Source organism: Gracilinanus agilis, chromosome 1, assembly GCF_016433145.1.
Source record: "Gracilinanus agilis isolate LMUSP501 chromosome 1, AgileGrace, whole genome shotgun sequence".
NCBI lineage: Eukaryota > Metazoa > Chordata > Mammalia > Didelphimorphia > Didelphidae > Gracilinanus > Gracilinanus agilis.
Genome location: NC_058130.1, coordinates 296,063,745 through 296,080,014, shown reverse-complemented (window position 1 = coordinate 296,080,014; position 16,270 = coordinate 296,063,745). Strand labels below are relative to the sequence as shown.

At 33.2% G+C, this 16,270-nt stretch overlaps 1 protein-coding gene across 1 annotated transcript in view; it reads right to left on the bottom strand.

Moving 5' to 3' along the window:
• The window catches only part of EFNA5 (ephrin A5), a 340,811-nt gene that overhangs the window by 65,410 nt on the left and 259,131 nt on the right, over nucleotides 1–16,270 (bottom strand). The window contains exon 2 of the mRNA XM_044662522.1: nucleotides 2,676–2,968. Coding sequence (XP_044518457.1) covers nucleotides 2,676–2,968 — 293 coding nt within the window. The remainder of the gene's footprint in view (nucleotides 1–2,675; nucleotides 2,969–16,270) is intronic.

Sequence of the window (16,270 nt, the reverse complement as noted above, 5' to 3'; positions counted from 1 at the left end):
ATATATATATATATATATATATATATATATATATAAATAAATAATCCAATGAGCTATAAAAACCAACAAAGAGATGAAGAGCATTCCCTGCCTAGTAATGTATGTTTTATCAAACTGACAGGTAGGTTTCAAACTTATTTCTGAACATTTTGCAATCTTAGACTTTAAGGAATGGGTAAAGAACCACTTACTAATCTTGTTCATTTAGCATATATTAGGAGAGAGAAAATTTCTATAAAGGGAAGTTTCCCTTTGAAAATCTTTCAGGTTTAATTTTCAGTACAATGTATGTTGCTTTTCTAGGACCTCCACATTGACTGTATTACTGCTGTTATCAGCAGTGTGAAAGAAATATTTCAACAACAAAAAATGCATGAAAGAAAGCTTTCATGCTTATGAAACATGGTTGAAAATTTAATTTCACTGAATATCAGGCCAACATATGCCTTGTAAATGAACACCTCCTTGTTACTAATTTTGGACTATTTTACTATTCATTTAAAAAAGTAATTCCAGCAAAACTCATCTGAACAGCATAAAGCTCTTGATATTTTAAAACATTTTGGAACAATTACTTTGATGGGAGCTCTTGACAGTTAAATGACTCTGTTAAATGAATGTTATAGAAGACACATAATGATTTTTAGTGAAATATTGAATTTCACTAAAAATGAGGAAAACCAGTCATAAGCACTATGGGTATATTTGAATAATAATATCTTGCTTATAAAGCTCAATGTATTATATATTATTTTCTAATATTATTTTCTAATAATCATGCTATCAGCTAGTCAGGCCATGTGTATATTTCTCTTTCTACACTATTTATTGGTTTTCTATTACTGTTGTTGTTTCCTTATCTGGGAACCCAATAGGGACATCTCTAATTCTGCCCCAAAACACTTTCTTTACACTGGAATTTCTTTTTCCTTTTAGGGAGTAATGGAATTATCTGCCTGAACTCAAGTCTTCCCATTTGTGTTCTTCTTGTAATTGTAGTTGTGTGAGCACTCTCTCTTTCTCATTTGCTCTTTGGGATTCCAAAGTAAAAAAATCATAAGTCTGAAATATTATGCTCACAAAACCTGTCAAATTATGGTAATGCTGGCTTTTTTGGAATCCTTTTCATTAGCATTTTTTTTTGAAAAATGGCTTGTAAAATGTTAGAATCAAAGATTTTGTATTTGTATAATTGCCTCAGAAAATAAAATATAAAAAATAAAATAAAAAATAAATATTGAAATAATTAAACTTTCATCACTCCATTCCCCCTTTTTACTACGTGCAAATGTAAGAGAGCAAATGTGAAGCTGAAATTATTCTTCCTATAAAATTTTGTTTTGAAAGGGAAAAGGGAGAAGCTATGAGGAGTACTTTTCCTGTCTATACTGGTTCTGACATGCCTTTACAGTATAATTTTACAAAACTTTATTTTCCTCCCAAATTTCCTTTGTTCTTCAAGTACATTCTCTTCCCTATGCCAAGAAAGGCAGGCCTTCTCTTTTACCTTTCATGACCAGATAAAATGCCACCCCTTTTTAGAAACTATCATCCATGTAAAAGCCCAAAGTCATTCTTTGAATTCTCTCAGTAATCTGAATCTTTCTTATATTCATTCAAAATCTATTTTGTATAATATTTATTTGCGCACATATTATCTCTCTAGAAAGGTGAGTTTTGTAAGTTCTTTCAGGGCACAACTAGAATTCTATTTATCACTGCTTCTCCCTCAGTGCATACTTTACATAGAGTTGTAAAATAAATTTTTTAATTTACTTTCTGCAGTAAACAGAAAAGAAGAAAAAATAACTCCAAATATGAAGAACAGTATTTCCTGACATACAGAATAGACTCTGCCATGGAATACGGTTATTTAAAAAGGTATAATTGTAATATTTCATTTCTTAATAAAAAGAAGAGCCCAACAAATATGACAAACTAGATATTACTCAGAAAGTTAGAGGAAAAGGATCACTGAAGATTTCTGTTTGCAAATGAACGGGGGAAAGAGAACGTAATTTGAAGAGTTGTTAGCAAAAGGTTTTGCTGGGAAAGGCTCTAAAGTGCTTACTATATATGGACATTTGCTGATCACAGGTGGGTAAACTCACTCTCTTAGAAGATACTCTCTGTAGTACTTTACACTTTTTCCTGCTTAAAGACACAGCTGCTCTTAATAATTATCTTTTCTCCTTGGTGCAAAGAGATTATTTATCCTAAGCCTGCTGACATTCGCAGGAGTTTTAGCTTTCTCCACTGAAAATGTAGATGATTGAAAGGATATTGCTAACACCTGCATAAGAAATTCAATGACTCCATGGTATGTAAATTTAATTATTTTCTTTTTTTCCATGGTTTTTTAAAAAACATTTCTGAGCTTTAGAAAAGTAATAGCAGCATCTTTTCATTTAAAAGTGGTTCAGTGGTTCACTGAACAAGCTGACACACAATTTCATAGGGGGTGGGTGGGGGAGCTACACCTTTAATATAATTTGTGCTTTCGATTCCCAGCTAATGTATCTGGGCAATCTGATGTCTGCATTTACTAAGAGACATCTGTAATGCATAGAGCCAAGCCCTCTGCAATTTCATGAAGCATAGGTAAAAAATTAGTTTAGATTCCTGCAGCTGCTATGCAACATAGCAGAGATTTATCAATTTCTATGTATACTCACATATGTAGAAATATTCCCGGCCTGGTCTGAACTCAAATCCTAGAGAGAAGGGAGTGAAGAGCTGGAATTTTTCAGAAAATTTCAGTGGTCCATTTGGAGAATGTGGTCGATTACATTCCCACCTCTTGAACCCTTTGGAGGTATGGTCACAGGAGCTATAGCCATCAAAGTTCACCATGTATAGGACATAGCGTTCTGTCTTATCTTCAGGGACTGAGTCCTCATAATGAGGGCAGAACACATCCAGGTAGTCATTAATACAGACATCGATGTGGTAATCACCTCTCTGGAATCTAAGATAGAAGGAGAAAAGGATCAGATTATTCACAGGCAGAGTTGTCAATCCAGAGGTATGATATACAGTGGAGTTACTTTGCAATGTTGAAGTTAACTATGGACAGATCTAACATTCACATTATACCATTATTATTACATGAAATCATTGGTCTGAGTGTTGGGATTTATGTGTATCATAATTTGAGCTACTATGTATTTCAATCCAAGTAATTATAAACTGTTATGGTGGAGTTTGGATTACCCCACCTTTGGTTACCCTGTATGTAACATTAGAATCACATTTGAAGTTTTAAATGTATACTTTTTTAAGTTCCTGAGTTACTTGTGTAGCAATTGTAGTCAAATTTCAATTGCCAGCATTAATTATTTATTTCATTCCCCCCTTTTCTCCTCACTGCCTCATGTTTCTATCTGAACTGAATTTTAAAAGTAAACAAAATGTTCACCTTCTATTGCTTTTTCTAATTAACCTTCAGGAAACAAAATGGTGAGTAGTGAAAGGGAGAATATCAAGAGTACAAACAATAACCCTGAATTATTTCTTAAGACATCAGATACACATAAATACCCATCAGTTCTGGTGTAAAATATAATCAACTCTTTTCCACCAATTAGTTAGACACTTTCCCAAATACACCAAGTCAACTCAGCATGGGAATTGGTAGGAAGTGTAGTTGGGGGTTAAAAAAAAAGCTTAAAAACTAGTTACAGTAGGCTTGGAGGTATTCCCTCTAAAATCTTCTAATTTTTTAGTCCACAAAATTGTTTTGCAGCAGCAACTAAAAATAAATGGTTATTTCTTAAAGTGCTTCAAGTATAGATAACCATAATGAGGTAGTATAATGAAAAGAAACAGTAATCATTTCATTTTTGGTTGGCAAATTAATTGTTCTCAGACTGAAGTACTGCTAAAAACAAAACAAAACAAATATCCTGGCTCAAAAGATATAATAGAATCTTAAGAATTTCAAGGACTTCAAAGATTATATAGTTCAATCTTCTATCTAAAGCAGGAATTTATTCTTCAATATTCCTTACAAAACCTGGCCTATGCATAAATAATTTTAGTGGTTATTCAGAGACAGACTGTTCCAAACTTGGACAGATCAAATTATTCAAAGTTATTCATTATATACTACTGAAATGTATTTCCCCATGAAATTAAATTGTTGACTCTTGTTATCACTTTTATTTTCTCTTCCCCAAAACATACCTTTAAACATGTGATAGCCATATTATTTTGTAATACTTCTCCATTAAGAACATATCCAGTTCCTCAAATTGTTCATCAAATGACATTATTTTCAGAACCTTCACATGGTAATGACCTTCCTCTCTACAGATTCCTGTTCAACAATGTCCTACTTAAAGTATGGTACCAGACTTGAGTTGAATTATTGATTACTTGTCTTGATCTAGTTCCTGCACTTCTTTTAAACACATCTTAAGACTTCATGTTATCTAGAAACCAAAGTATAACACCTTTTCCTTCTGAAGAAAGCCAAGCAGAGCTAAAAAATGACAACTACTTCTTAAAACATATTCAAATTAGGAAGGGTAGGAAAATCATAGACAAAAAAGTTCATCCTTATTTTCTCCCAAACAAATCAAATGAAAGTCCTATCAATTATAGGACTTCCCAAATAACATTCTCAAATGTAAAAGTATTACTTTATAATGAGATCCTACCACCATTTGTCCCTTGTGGTTTTCAGAATAATCACACTTTAACTTAAAAGAAGTTAAAAATTATATACTTCTACAGTTGGGAAGGAAACTAAAGATAATCTAGATCAATATTCTCTCATTACAGATAGGAAAACTGAGGCCCTGAGATGTTAAATTATTAACTATAGGTCACACAAAAGTGTCAAAATCAGGAACAAAACAAATCTCCTGAATCTAAGTTTAGCATCTCATCAAGCATATCGACTTTTGGATATTAAATAACAGAATACTTATCCTAAGACTTTTCCTTTAGTAAATGCAAAACAAAAGCAAACCCTCTTCACCAGGGTACATCTCTTTCCTTGCTGCACAGATATTCGGCTATTGATAATTATATTTACAAGCTGTCCTGTGATCATTTCATTTATTATTGGCAATGCCTTTTCAAGATGCAAGGAAGTCTATGATGCTTTTAAAAGATTTTTAAAAAGCAATGTAATATTGCTGCCAAAGTACAAAAAGGAGATGCTGCAATGTTCAGCTAAAAGGATGCTGGGATATGAATCATCAGACATAGAATAATTTGACAGTTCTGAATGAATGCCATAGGAGAGATGCAGCACTGTCCAGATGCACTTTACATTATCATAATTTTTATTTAGGTTGCCATTGATGATAATTTTTAAAAAAAACATTTATTGGTGTTTTCTAACTGTCACTTTTAGTTCCTGGAGCTGGATATTATTTAAAATTGGAAAAATGAAATAGCTTTTCCAAATGTTTGAACCAGCTCAAGATCAGAAAGGACCTTCAAGAGAGGTTATAGACCCCACACTTTAACTCAGATTTCACAAACTGTCACAAGTATTTTACAGCACATATTTCATTCTCTTCCTAGTACTGACTCTAAAATGTTATTATTCTTTAATGTGGCAAATATGACTATTCTATCTCAATGTAGGGTTTTCCAGTCAGCTTTCATTTCTGGTGCATGTTTCTTCTTATTCATTCTTCTTATTTTTCAAATGATCCATGCACTGTGTACCTTATAATAATGAGCTAATGGTACATTTACCAATAAACCTTCCATTTAAACATGGTCCTCGGGTGCAGAATGAGACATATTTTTGGATATGACTAATGCAGGAATTTGTTTTGCTTGATGTTGAATATTTGCTACTAGGGTTCTATTTTTCCTCTTTTTCCCAGTGGGAAGAGAAGGGGAATGGAGGGGAAAATAGAATTTTATTCATTGGAAAAAGTCATTTAAGTTTTTAAAGGTAATACCCTCCTGTTTGATCACCCTGCCTCAAGCCTATCCTTGGCCCTCCATATAGCCATCAAAATAATTTTCCCAAAGTACAGGCCTGAAAATATTATACTGTGCTCAATGAATCCTATTACCTCTATGTTCCCTATTAGCTCTATGATTAAATATAAATTCCTCTGTTTGGCATGTAAATCTTTTTCACATACAGTCTTCTTGTACATTACTTTTCTCCACAGAATCCTATATTCCAGACATAATGTCCTACTTGCTGTACTTCACATATAACACTCCGCCTACTATATCTAGGCTTTTACACTGTTATCTCTTATACCTTGGATTTTCTCTTTGCTCATCTTGACCTCTTGAAATCTTTGGTTTTCTTTCTGCAAGAAACCTTTCCTGATAACTTTAAGTGCTTGGTCTTTCCTCCCCAAACTAGCTTGTACTCAGTTTGTATATATTCTTTGTATATGAAATGTTGTCTCCTCCATTCTAATTTAAAAATATTCATATCTACTTTTGTTTTTTATCTCCAGTGCTTGTCATAGTGCTTGGCACGTATAGGCATTTATTAAATGCTTATTGACCAATGGATTGATTGATTTTTGATTCATTATTTCATGTTACAATTGACCTTACTTCAATTATTATTAACATATGCTCTTATGGCAGTGATATAGACAACTGGAGAATTTGATTCCTAAAAGAAATATCACTAATAAAGTAGATTTAAGTGTAGTAGCATCTTAATCATTCTCCCTCCAAGTTTACCTTTTTATTAATTATTTTCTCTTAGGGTATTCTTTTCATTCAAAATTTATATGGAAGGAAGGAAAGAAATGGCCAATCATATAAGCAAAAAGAAAAATGGTCCCTTTTCTCAAGAAACATATATTTTAATTGGGAAGGTAGGTGAAAAGTGAGGTATGGAAAGAAGGTACCTTGCATGGTGAAGTAGGGAGAAGGATGGACAAGGATAAGAGAAAAGGTAGAAAGGTAGGAGAAAAGGTAGAAAAAGAAAAGGAGAAAAGGTACACCTAGACAACTCCACAAAATAAAGATTCTAGAAGGAACTCACCAAAGGAATAGGGTGAGGAGGATGCTTGTACAGAGATATTAATGGAGACTGGACCATAGGAGTATTAGGCTCAATATTCCTATTATAGTACAACCAAATTATAACTTTTTTTAATTCAAGGGCTATTATTCTGAAAAGAAAGAGTAATTATATTTGTTGTGTTCAAAGGCTAAGTAAGCATTTGATTAGCTACTGATGATTCTAATGTCAGGGTACTTTTCCAATCCTCCCTCCAACTCCTACCCCTAATATCAAACTACCTAATATTAAAACTAAATCCTGAAATAAGGAATTTGACACATTCTTTTTTACTTTTCTTATATACAGTTTAATATTAGAATACAACCTATTTCTTTAAGTGAAATAACTTATTAATCTCCCTTGAAGGAGTGTATAGTCAGAACTGCAAAAGAAGTGAGGAAGAATAGAATAGATTAGCAAATATGTTTTGTGAGAATATGTGAAAAGAAGCAGTCCCTGTTTGTAACAAAACAAGCTTCCTCCTCTTTTCCTTCTGCTACTCTTGTCTATACAGAATGTAAACCTTATGCTTCCCTAAAGCCTCTCTCACAACAGATGTTCTTTTTGTGATCCTCAAGAAGTTACAGTGGAAACTACAAATCTTCAAGGGAAGCTTAGGGCAACATGAGAATATTAGCATGCATAACATCTCTAAAATATATTTCTTTTCTCACCTTTACCCTCCTTTCAAAACACACACATACATGCAAAAACCTTATATAGAACATGCAAAAACATATAGTTTTATCTCATTTGATCCTCACAACAACCCTAAAATATTATCCAATATTGTTATCTCCATTTTAGAAATAAAGAACCTGACAATTAGAGATGTTAAGTGATTTGCTTTAAGTCCCACACCTATTAAGTGTCAAGAGATGGAACTTTAATCCAAATCTTTCTCGCTTTTTGGTTCAGCACTCTTCCTCTTTATCATACATCCTATCTTTTAAATGCACCTGTAATTAAGTTTTGTTAAAGGACAATTCTGTATTACTGAAAATTTCACTACTATAAAGAACTGATAATAAGCAATGCTATGCTATAATGTTATAAGAACATTATATATGTTAAGTGGTTCCAATTCAGTTCTTTTCATCACCAGTGTATATCAATAAAACTCCCATTTTTATAAGTACAGAATAGTTGATACTTTTAAGAAAAATTTCAGTAGTAAATTGAAGTGATGTCACCTCTTTCTCTTTTTCCAGAAGGGCAATGAATTGACAGTTATCTCCCCTTCCCACACAAACACCCTACTCCTCCCCAAATACAACTTATAGAAAGAAACACAAGACAACTGTCAAAATATTTTGAACCTAATTTTGTTGCTCTCTTTATCCATTAATGCAAAATCAAATACCGTGTTTGTTTGTTTTGGGTTTTATTTTTAGTATTTCCAAATTCTCAGCATGAAAGCTCTGACTTAAATTCAGTATCTGTAGGTCATCGAAATAGGACATACTTTATTTAATATGGATGTTTACAATGCAATAATGGTGTTATATGCTGGCCCAGCCCTATTTTTACTTTTTAAAATTAAATATCAAATCCTATTTTGAAAAATACCACAACTCACACTAATTGTCCATTATCATAATGATGGATTAAAAAAGAAAATAGCTTTTTTATTGTTGCTTTCTCTAGACAAATCATATTAGTCATAATATCCTTTAGTAAGTATACATCACAGGAATAGCATCTTTCTTAAAAGAGGGTACATTAAAAGTTTCCTTCTCTAGTTTCTTGCTTTCACTCATTTGAACTTTATTTTCTTAAGCTCCAAAGTAAACAGTACTAACATGGCAAACCCTAACTCAAATTGCAGTGGAGGCACAGGAAGCTTTATAATTGGTTCTAAACAGCTTACATCAGCCTAGGGCACATAGTGAATTCTTGGCTTTTAAAAATGTGTCAGTATCAAAAGGCTTAACCATGATTGCACAAAATCAACAAACACAGATCACTTTAAATACTTTTTTTTTTCCAAGAAAAAAATAATTAACATTTGGAGACATAATAGAGTGGTCCCTTCCCCAATCTTTTTTAAAAAAAGTTTTTTTCCCAGAATCTACAGAATGATGCTTTCCCCAACAAATGGCAGTCTCATCCTCCTTCAATCAGTCATAGCACTGCAGAAAGTAGTATATTTAACACTGCACCTGTCTTTTAAATCTAGATTCATAGAAAAAAGATGCAGAAAAGATCAAAAACGTTATCAAATCCATCCTTTAAGGACTGGATTAAACCAACTGATTCTGTTCAAGAAATGTCAAGCTCAATCAAATAAGCCACCTGCCAAAATGGTTTCCCCATATCTTTTTTTTTAATCCTTTTAGGAGAGGAGTCTTCAGCTTAGGCTTTGTTTCATAATAACAATAACAAATCTCCTTCACATAAAGACTATTTGGAAGAATAATAATTTAATAGCTCTTAAGTGCTTTAGCAATGCCTAAATACAAGGTGAAATGTCTATTATGGACAATTCATGGTGAACACTGCTCTATATTTGGCCAATATAAATAAATGATAAAACAACATAATACGAGCACTTAGAAACTCATACTTCTAGCCCAAACTGTGTCAAAACCTTGCTGTGTAAACATGAGGAAATCAGTTAACTTCTCTAAACCTCAGTTTCTTTGTCTGAAAAATGGAGATAACTCTTGCTCAACCTAACTAACAAGTTCTGTAAAGTTCAAATTCATTAATATTTGTAAAGTACTTTATATCTATAGAACAAGAGTCAAATTATTATACCAGATACCTAGATAGTACTGAGCTATTTTATACTAGGTGTTGTTTAAAGTCATAAAAATAACAGTTAAACCATAGTTCTGAAGGTGGAGAGAAAAAAATTCTTAATATGATAGTTTTAGTGCATCTTTTCTCCCTTTGGTCTTCATTACCAGAATGCAAGTATATCTTCAGCAAGAATTATTTGACAAGACTCACCAAAGATATAAATTTTCATAACCACATTGCAATATAATAAAGTTATCTGTGCTATGACACAAAATTTGGAAAAAGCAATATTTAAAAAGGAAAACTAGTAATAACTAATGCCTCTGTTTCAAAACAGCATGCCTTGATAGGAGATGATGGCCTTATGAGTGAAGGTCAAGAAGAGGGGACAAAAGCATCTCAATTTCAAAGAAGAAATGTAATCATTACAACTGTTAATTCTAGCAGTGGTTAAAAAAATTATTATGCCAAGACTAGGAGACAACTTAAGTACCTAAGGCAGAGTGAAAATTCTTCTCTTGTCATTAAGTCCTCTATTCAATTACTATTTATTGGGATAATTAAACACTGGAAAGTGATGCCAGGCTAATTGTTAGATTATGATAATTACATGTCTTTGCTATGCTACAGCTGATCAAAATAAGATGTGGTCCCATGCACTTAGCTAAAGCTGCTCTGTAATTGTCAGACTTCCATAGAAAGCCTACTCATTTGTTACTAGTTCATTACAAATCAGGCAGAGAAGCTTATTATTTGTAATGTTTCTTTCTTATTCTAACCCCACCCCCACCCCCAACAGTCTGCTGGAATAAAACTCCCAAAAGGTTAAGGCCAAACTTTTGCCTCTGACTGGCTCACTTCCATCACAATTACACAGCTGAGTAGCATCAGGCTCCTATGTCTGAGAGGGTTCACTAGGCTGCTTCAGAATACCCAGCAGCCACTTGCCACACTGGCAGGAAGTCCTGAAGCCTCTGTCAACTGTGAAACATGTCATAGGGAATCACGTAAAGAGACAATTAATTCTTTGACATTCTAGACCAGAGATCTTGCTCAAATTCTTTAATTCTAGTCTATATTGCTCCAGTTTGGGGCTTTCTCTGAGTTTCTACTAATAACATCAGAAAAGTTTGATTGGCCCTAAATCAATTGTTTACTTTTCCCCAATCTAGGGATTCAGGGTCCTGTTTGAAAGTCTAGAATCAACCTGGGGATTGGGTTTTTGAGAGGGAAATTCCAGTGTTACTGCATGCACTTTTCAAACTATAATTCAATCTCTGGAGGGGGAATCAAAACCAATCCATTCTCCCTTGAAACTTTGGCATAAGGAATGACTGACCTTCCTAGAGTCACTGCCAAAAACATGGGAAATATTCTTTCTCATTACCATGATGGGAACACAAAGTCATCCTCAAGAACATCTGACCTCCAACATGGTCACCACTGAGCATTTCTAATTCTATTCCTTTGAATTAAGCAAAATAAGATTTTTGTGGTCTCCGCCAAGAGGCAAAAGTGGGAGTTACACAAACTTCTTTCAACTAAGCGATAAGACCCAAAGCACTTTCAGATTTGCCAATATTTAGAGCATTCTGATAGGTTCATAATATAATTCATTTTCAATCTATAATTTAATGCTTCTTTACTAATAAGTCACATTTTTAGGAAAATGCTGTTTCTGAAAGTAGAGTTGATTGCAAATAGCCAAATCTCAAAAGGAAAGAAGGCTAATGGTGTCTGGCAAGGTAAAGAGGGACAGAGAGAAAGAAAAGAGGTTAAACATGAGGAAAAGTTCCTAGATTGAACTCAATAAACATTTGATGATTTAAGTATTAGAGTAGATGGGTGAGGGGAGGACTGAATTTTTGTAAATAAGTATACTGAATATTTCTGAAATTCACAACACTGAGAAAAAAAGAAAAAAAAAACTATGTTACCATTCAAGTACTCTGTTATCTCACAATTTCAGCAAGGGTTTTACCCAAGAGATAAGGTGAAAGGTGTTACAGAAAAGTCACTTGCTCTCCTTTACCTTTCTTTTGCTCTGACAATAGGAATATACTATGCCACTATTCTTCAAAAATAATATGAAAGTTCATTCTGAAGTCAGAACAAGTGCTTAAAATACAAGTATATGTAGAACTACTACGATTCTGTACATGCATTTGTTGCTAGCCTCTGGCTTGAAATTCAAGATGAGAGAGGTACTTCAGAATAACACATAAAAAAGGTTTTATACCACTCGGTAGTATTATTTCCTTCCCACATTCATTATAACGATGTTCATTCATATAAATGGGTCCTATATTTACTTTTATAGCCTGTACCACCAAAAGACAGCTGCAAGAAAAATGCAACCATAAAAATAAACCCCAAACTAATTGCTCTTCCCTGAGGAGGAAGGAGAAACTTAAAAAAAAATAAACATTTATTTCTTATAGGTAAGAGATGCTCAAGTAATATAATGCTTTCACCAACTAAATACTTGTGTATTTTTTGTGACAAAAATTTTTCTTCTTTCTTTAAAATAAACTATACTGTCTCAAAATCTATGTTTGGAATGGGATTGTAATTAAGAATAAATACACATGACCTTCTTCTTGATCTGAAAAATCTTTTGTTCTGCTTTTGTCCCTGAAGGAAAGCATTTGTCTAGTTGCCTGCAGGGTTTCAGGAGCATAGTTATACCAAGACATGTAAATGATAAAGTGAGAGGGTGATAAGACAGCACCTCCATGCTGTGGGACATGTCAACTCACTGATCCTGAAGAGAACAGCCTTCTTGCCACATCACTACCTTGAATCCCTGTTACTGCAGCTTCTATTTCAGAACAGATTTTTCACAACTTTGGCTGTTAACTTTCTAAGGTGGCTTATACTAATAATGAGAGGGGGGGGGAAATTAAGTATGAATTACCTGTACCAGTATCACTTTTACTTTTTTACATTAAATTGTAATGTTGATTTATTCTGGCCTTAAAAAAAAGTCTTGGTTATTATTCCAAAAGGGACATGAAAATCACCCTGGGATTTAATATAAAATCTGTAATTCATCTCAGAAAAAATAACATCTGTGATGATTTTTTTTTGCTAAATTTATTTATGGAATGTGTTTATAGGACCTTAAATTATTATTTAAATTCAAATAAATAAATTCAAAACAAATATTGATTTTTAAATCAAGAGGGAAATTAGATTTACAAATCTAGCATAGGAAGAACATCTTTCAACAAGGTCCCTGGAATGCTAATGTAGAAGTTAATATAATATTCCCATGAAAATGCTCTCAGTTGCTCCTACCCAGGTTATATAACATCCAGTTCATGTTTCTGGAAAGGTTTACAGTAATAGCTAAGCCACACTCATGAATCCTAAATATTAGCAGAAAAATTTATGTTTCATTCATATATGCATATTAAACAATAAGGAAACAGCTAGAAAAGGGGTAGCTCTTTGTGCCTAACCTGGAAGATAGGCCTATGGGGCTTAATAAAATGCAGATCCATTTTGTTAATTGCCATGAGGCATGTACATTAATAGATGAAGAGAACAATTTTCCATCTTGGCAGCAAGGTTGTTTAATGGATAGAGTGCTAAACTTAGAGACAAACAGATCTAAGTTCAAATCCTACCTCAGACTCTTTCTGATTATGTGTGCCTCTCTCAGCCTATTTTCTCCTTTACAGAATGGGAATAATAATAGCATTTAGGTCCTAAGGTTGTTGTAAAAAACAAATGGCATGTTTACAAAGTGCTTTGCAAATCTTAAAGTGCTAGATAAATATTAGTTAATATTATTATCATCCCCAGTATCAGTGTGATCTCTAATGTTTTGACATTCTGCATGTATATTCAGGAAAAAGAACACTAACGTAGTAGGAGAAGGAGCACTCACTGATTTGATTAAGATGAGCAATATGGCACATTGAGGTTTGGAAACCTGTCTGTGCATCTAATTTAAAAAAACTTGAAAAATCATCATCTGAAATTATTACTATGAGAAAGGAAACTAAGACACCCCAAGGAATATAGGGGATCAAGTAACAAAATGTGGACCAGACAAAGAGAATTCAAATTGGAAATTTGCATTATGCAACTACAGTGCTATGAACATAAATTTATAGCATGTAAAGTTGAACATACTATCTTGTTAGCAACTTAATTTCAACCATAAAGTATTTCTTAAAGGAGCATCACATTTAAGTTGCTTGAGCAGGCCTGTGTCAAGTTTTAATTAATGCCTACAAAGTTCTCCAAAACATTTGGAAGTGGACACATAAACCATTGCTACTATCTGTTAGAAATTAGGTCATTTTTAAAAATTCATATTCTGTGTGAGGAATTGTTTTGAATCCAATAACTAAAAAAGAATTTATAGAACAACTCAAAACTGGATATATTACTCCTATTCTTTAATGACAAACTACACTCCTGCTTCTCCAAGCACTCACTGAATTGAAAAATGGAATTTTCATCATTAAATTAGTAGTTGTTTATTATTTATCTACTGCATCCATGAACTTTTCTCAACATAAATTTTAAGCAATCTGGATTCAAATGAAATTGTTGTCACTGTTGTCAATAGAATTAAAGGAAAAAATTTTCACTTCAAAACACAGTATTTTATTTATTTTTCATTCCTAAAACACTACAACTATTTTCCAGCACTCAGCTATAATAATTACAGATTTGATGTCCATAGTATGAATTACTCAAGCCTGCTAACGATGATTATAGGAGACCTATCCAGAGAGTTCCCTGCGGTCTCTGTACTTTAACAAATTTCACTTGAGCCCTTTTTCTGAGGCAGAAGCCTTGTAGTTCCTCACTTGTTACCTGTGTGACCTTGGATAAGTCATGTCACTTCCGTGGGCTTCAGTTTCTTCATTGTAAAAGAAGAGGGTTACAGTAGATGATCTTTAGGGTGTCTTCCAACTACAAACCTATGCTTCAATAATAGAGCTGAATGAAAATTTAGCACATTAAGATATTATCTAGTCTACCCATTTAATAATATTGAAGTTTTTTTCTTTTCACTCATGAAAAAGAAAAAAAAAACATCCAAGCAAGTTAGCTTGTTTTTCTTTTATTTTTAAAGGGTCTAGCTGATTATATTATTGATTGTCTACTAAATTAATTATTTCCAAATGAAACATTTTCCTGTGTTATATCACTCTAGTTCAATACCAGTTTTATTGCTCTAATGAAACAATGCTATAACATAACAATAAAGTACTGATTATAGCTAGCCATAATGGAAGTGTTAAAATGTGACTATTTTTGAAATGTACAAAGAAACTATAAGATACTAAGTGTATGTACTTGAGGGTATTTTCTTAATTCATTTTTACCATCTGGATTGAGAACAATTTTATGTCAACAAAGAGACGAATATTTTCTTCTCTGTTTTATAATGAAAAACTACATGTAGGTTGGAAATTCTGCAGGATGTGATAAGCTCTCTAGTGAATATAAAAGTAACTTTTACAAACATCTCTTTTAGATATTTCAAATCCTAGGGCTCCCTCTAAATATTACCAAATATCCAAGTTCTTCTAAATATATAAAGTATACTGCTACAAATTTGGGTGACCTTAGACTAATCATTTCTTCTTCTTTAGATTTCAATTTCCTCATTTATAAAACGAGAGGAGTAAGTTAACTACCTGTGGGATCTATTCTAGCTCCAACAAATCAATGAGTTTTTAAGGCTTCTACCACTCATTATAAACAGCACACTGAATCCTGTAATAAAACTGCTTCAAACACACTGAAATTTTTTTAAAAATAGAAGTAAAATTTGAGCCTAGAAAAGCAAAGCACATAAGAAATAGTAGCTGATATAGCTAGGTAAAAATAACCCTTCTTTATTTAATAACTTCATTTTAGAACAAGGCTCATAGTTCGAATATTAAAATTTCCATTATTTTCAGAACTGCCCATGATCTCTTTAGCAGTAATTATCAGATAGATGTAGGAAGGTTGAATAAGCCTATAGGCACCATTATGTGGAGAATTCTCAAACTTGTCTCCTCCCTTTCCTATTCCAGTCAAATAGCTTTGAGGCTTAATTCAGCAGAATGAATACCTCATTTTTTTTAATTTCTTAAAACCCTTACCTTCTGCCTTAGAATCAATACTATGTATTGGTTACCAGGTAGAAGAGCAGTAAAGGCTAGGCAATGGGCGTAAGTGACTTTCCTAGGGTCACCCAGGTAGGAAGTATCTGAGGTCAGATTTGTACCTAGGACCTCCCATCTCTAGGCCTGGCTCTCAAACCATGGAGCTACCCAGCTGCCCCCACTAATGGCACAGCTCTAAGAGTACTTGGTGTTTTTATATGCTATGGCAAAGCCTCAAGTGGTTCTTCAGTTCTCCTTTCATTCCACTGAGTGCTAAGTCAGTTGAAAGAAATGGCCTCCTGCTTTGGCTCTTACTTTGATTTTCATGTATGGTAGATAATGTGTTCTGTCTCTAGACCCTCATGCAAATGAGTGGAGCTCTTTACCTGTACTA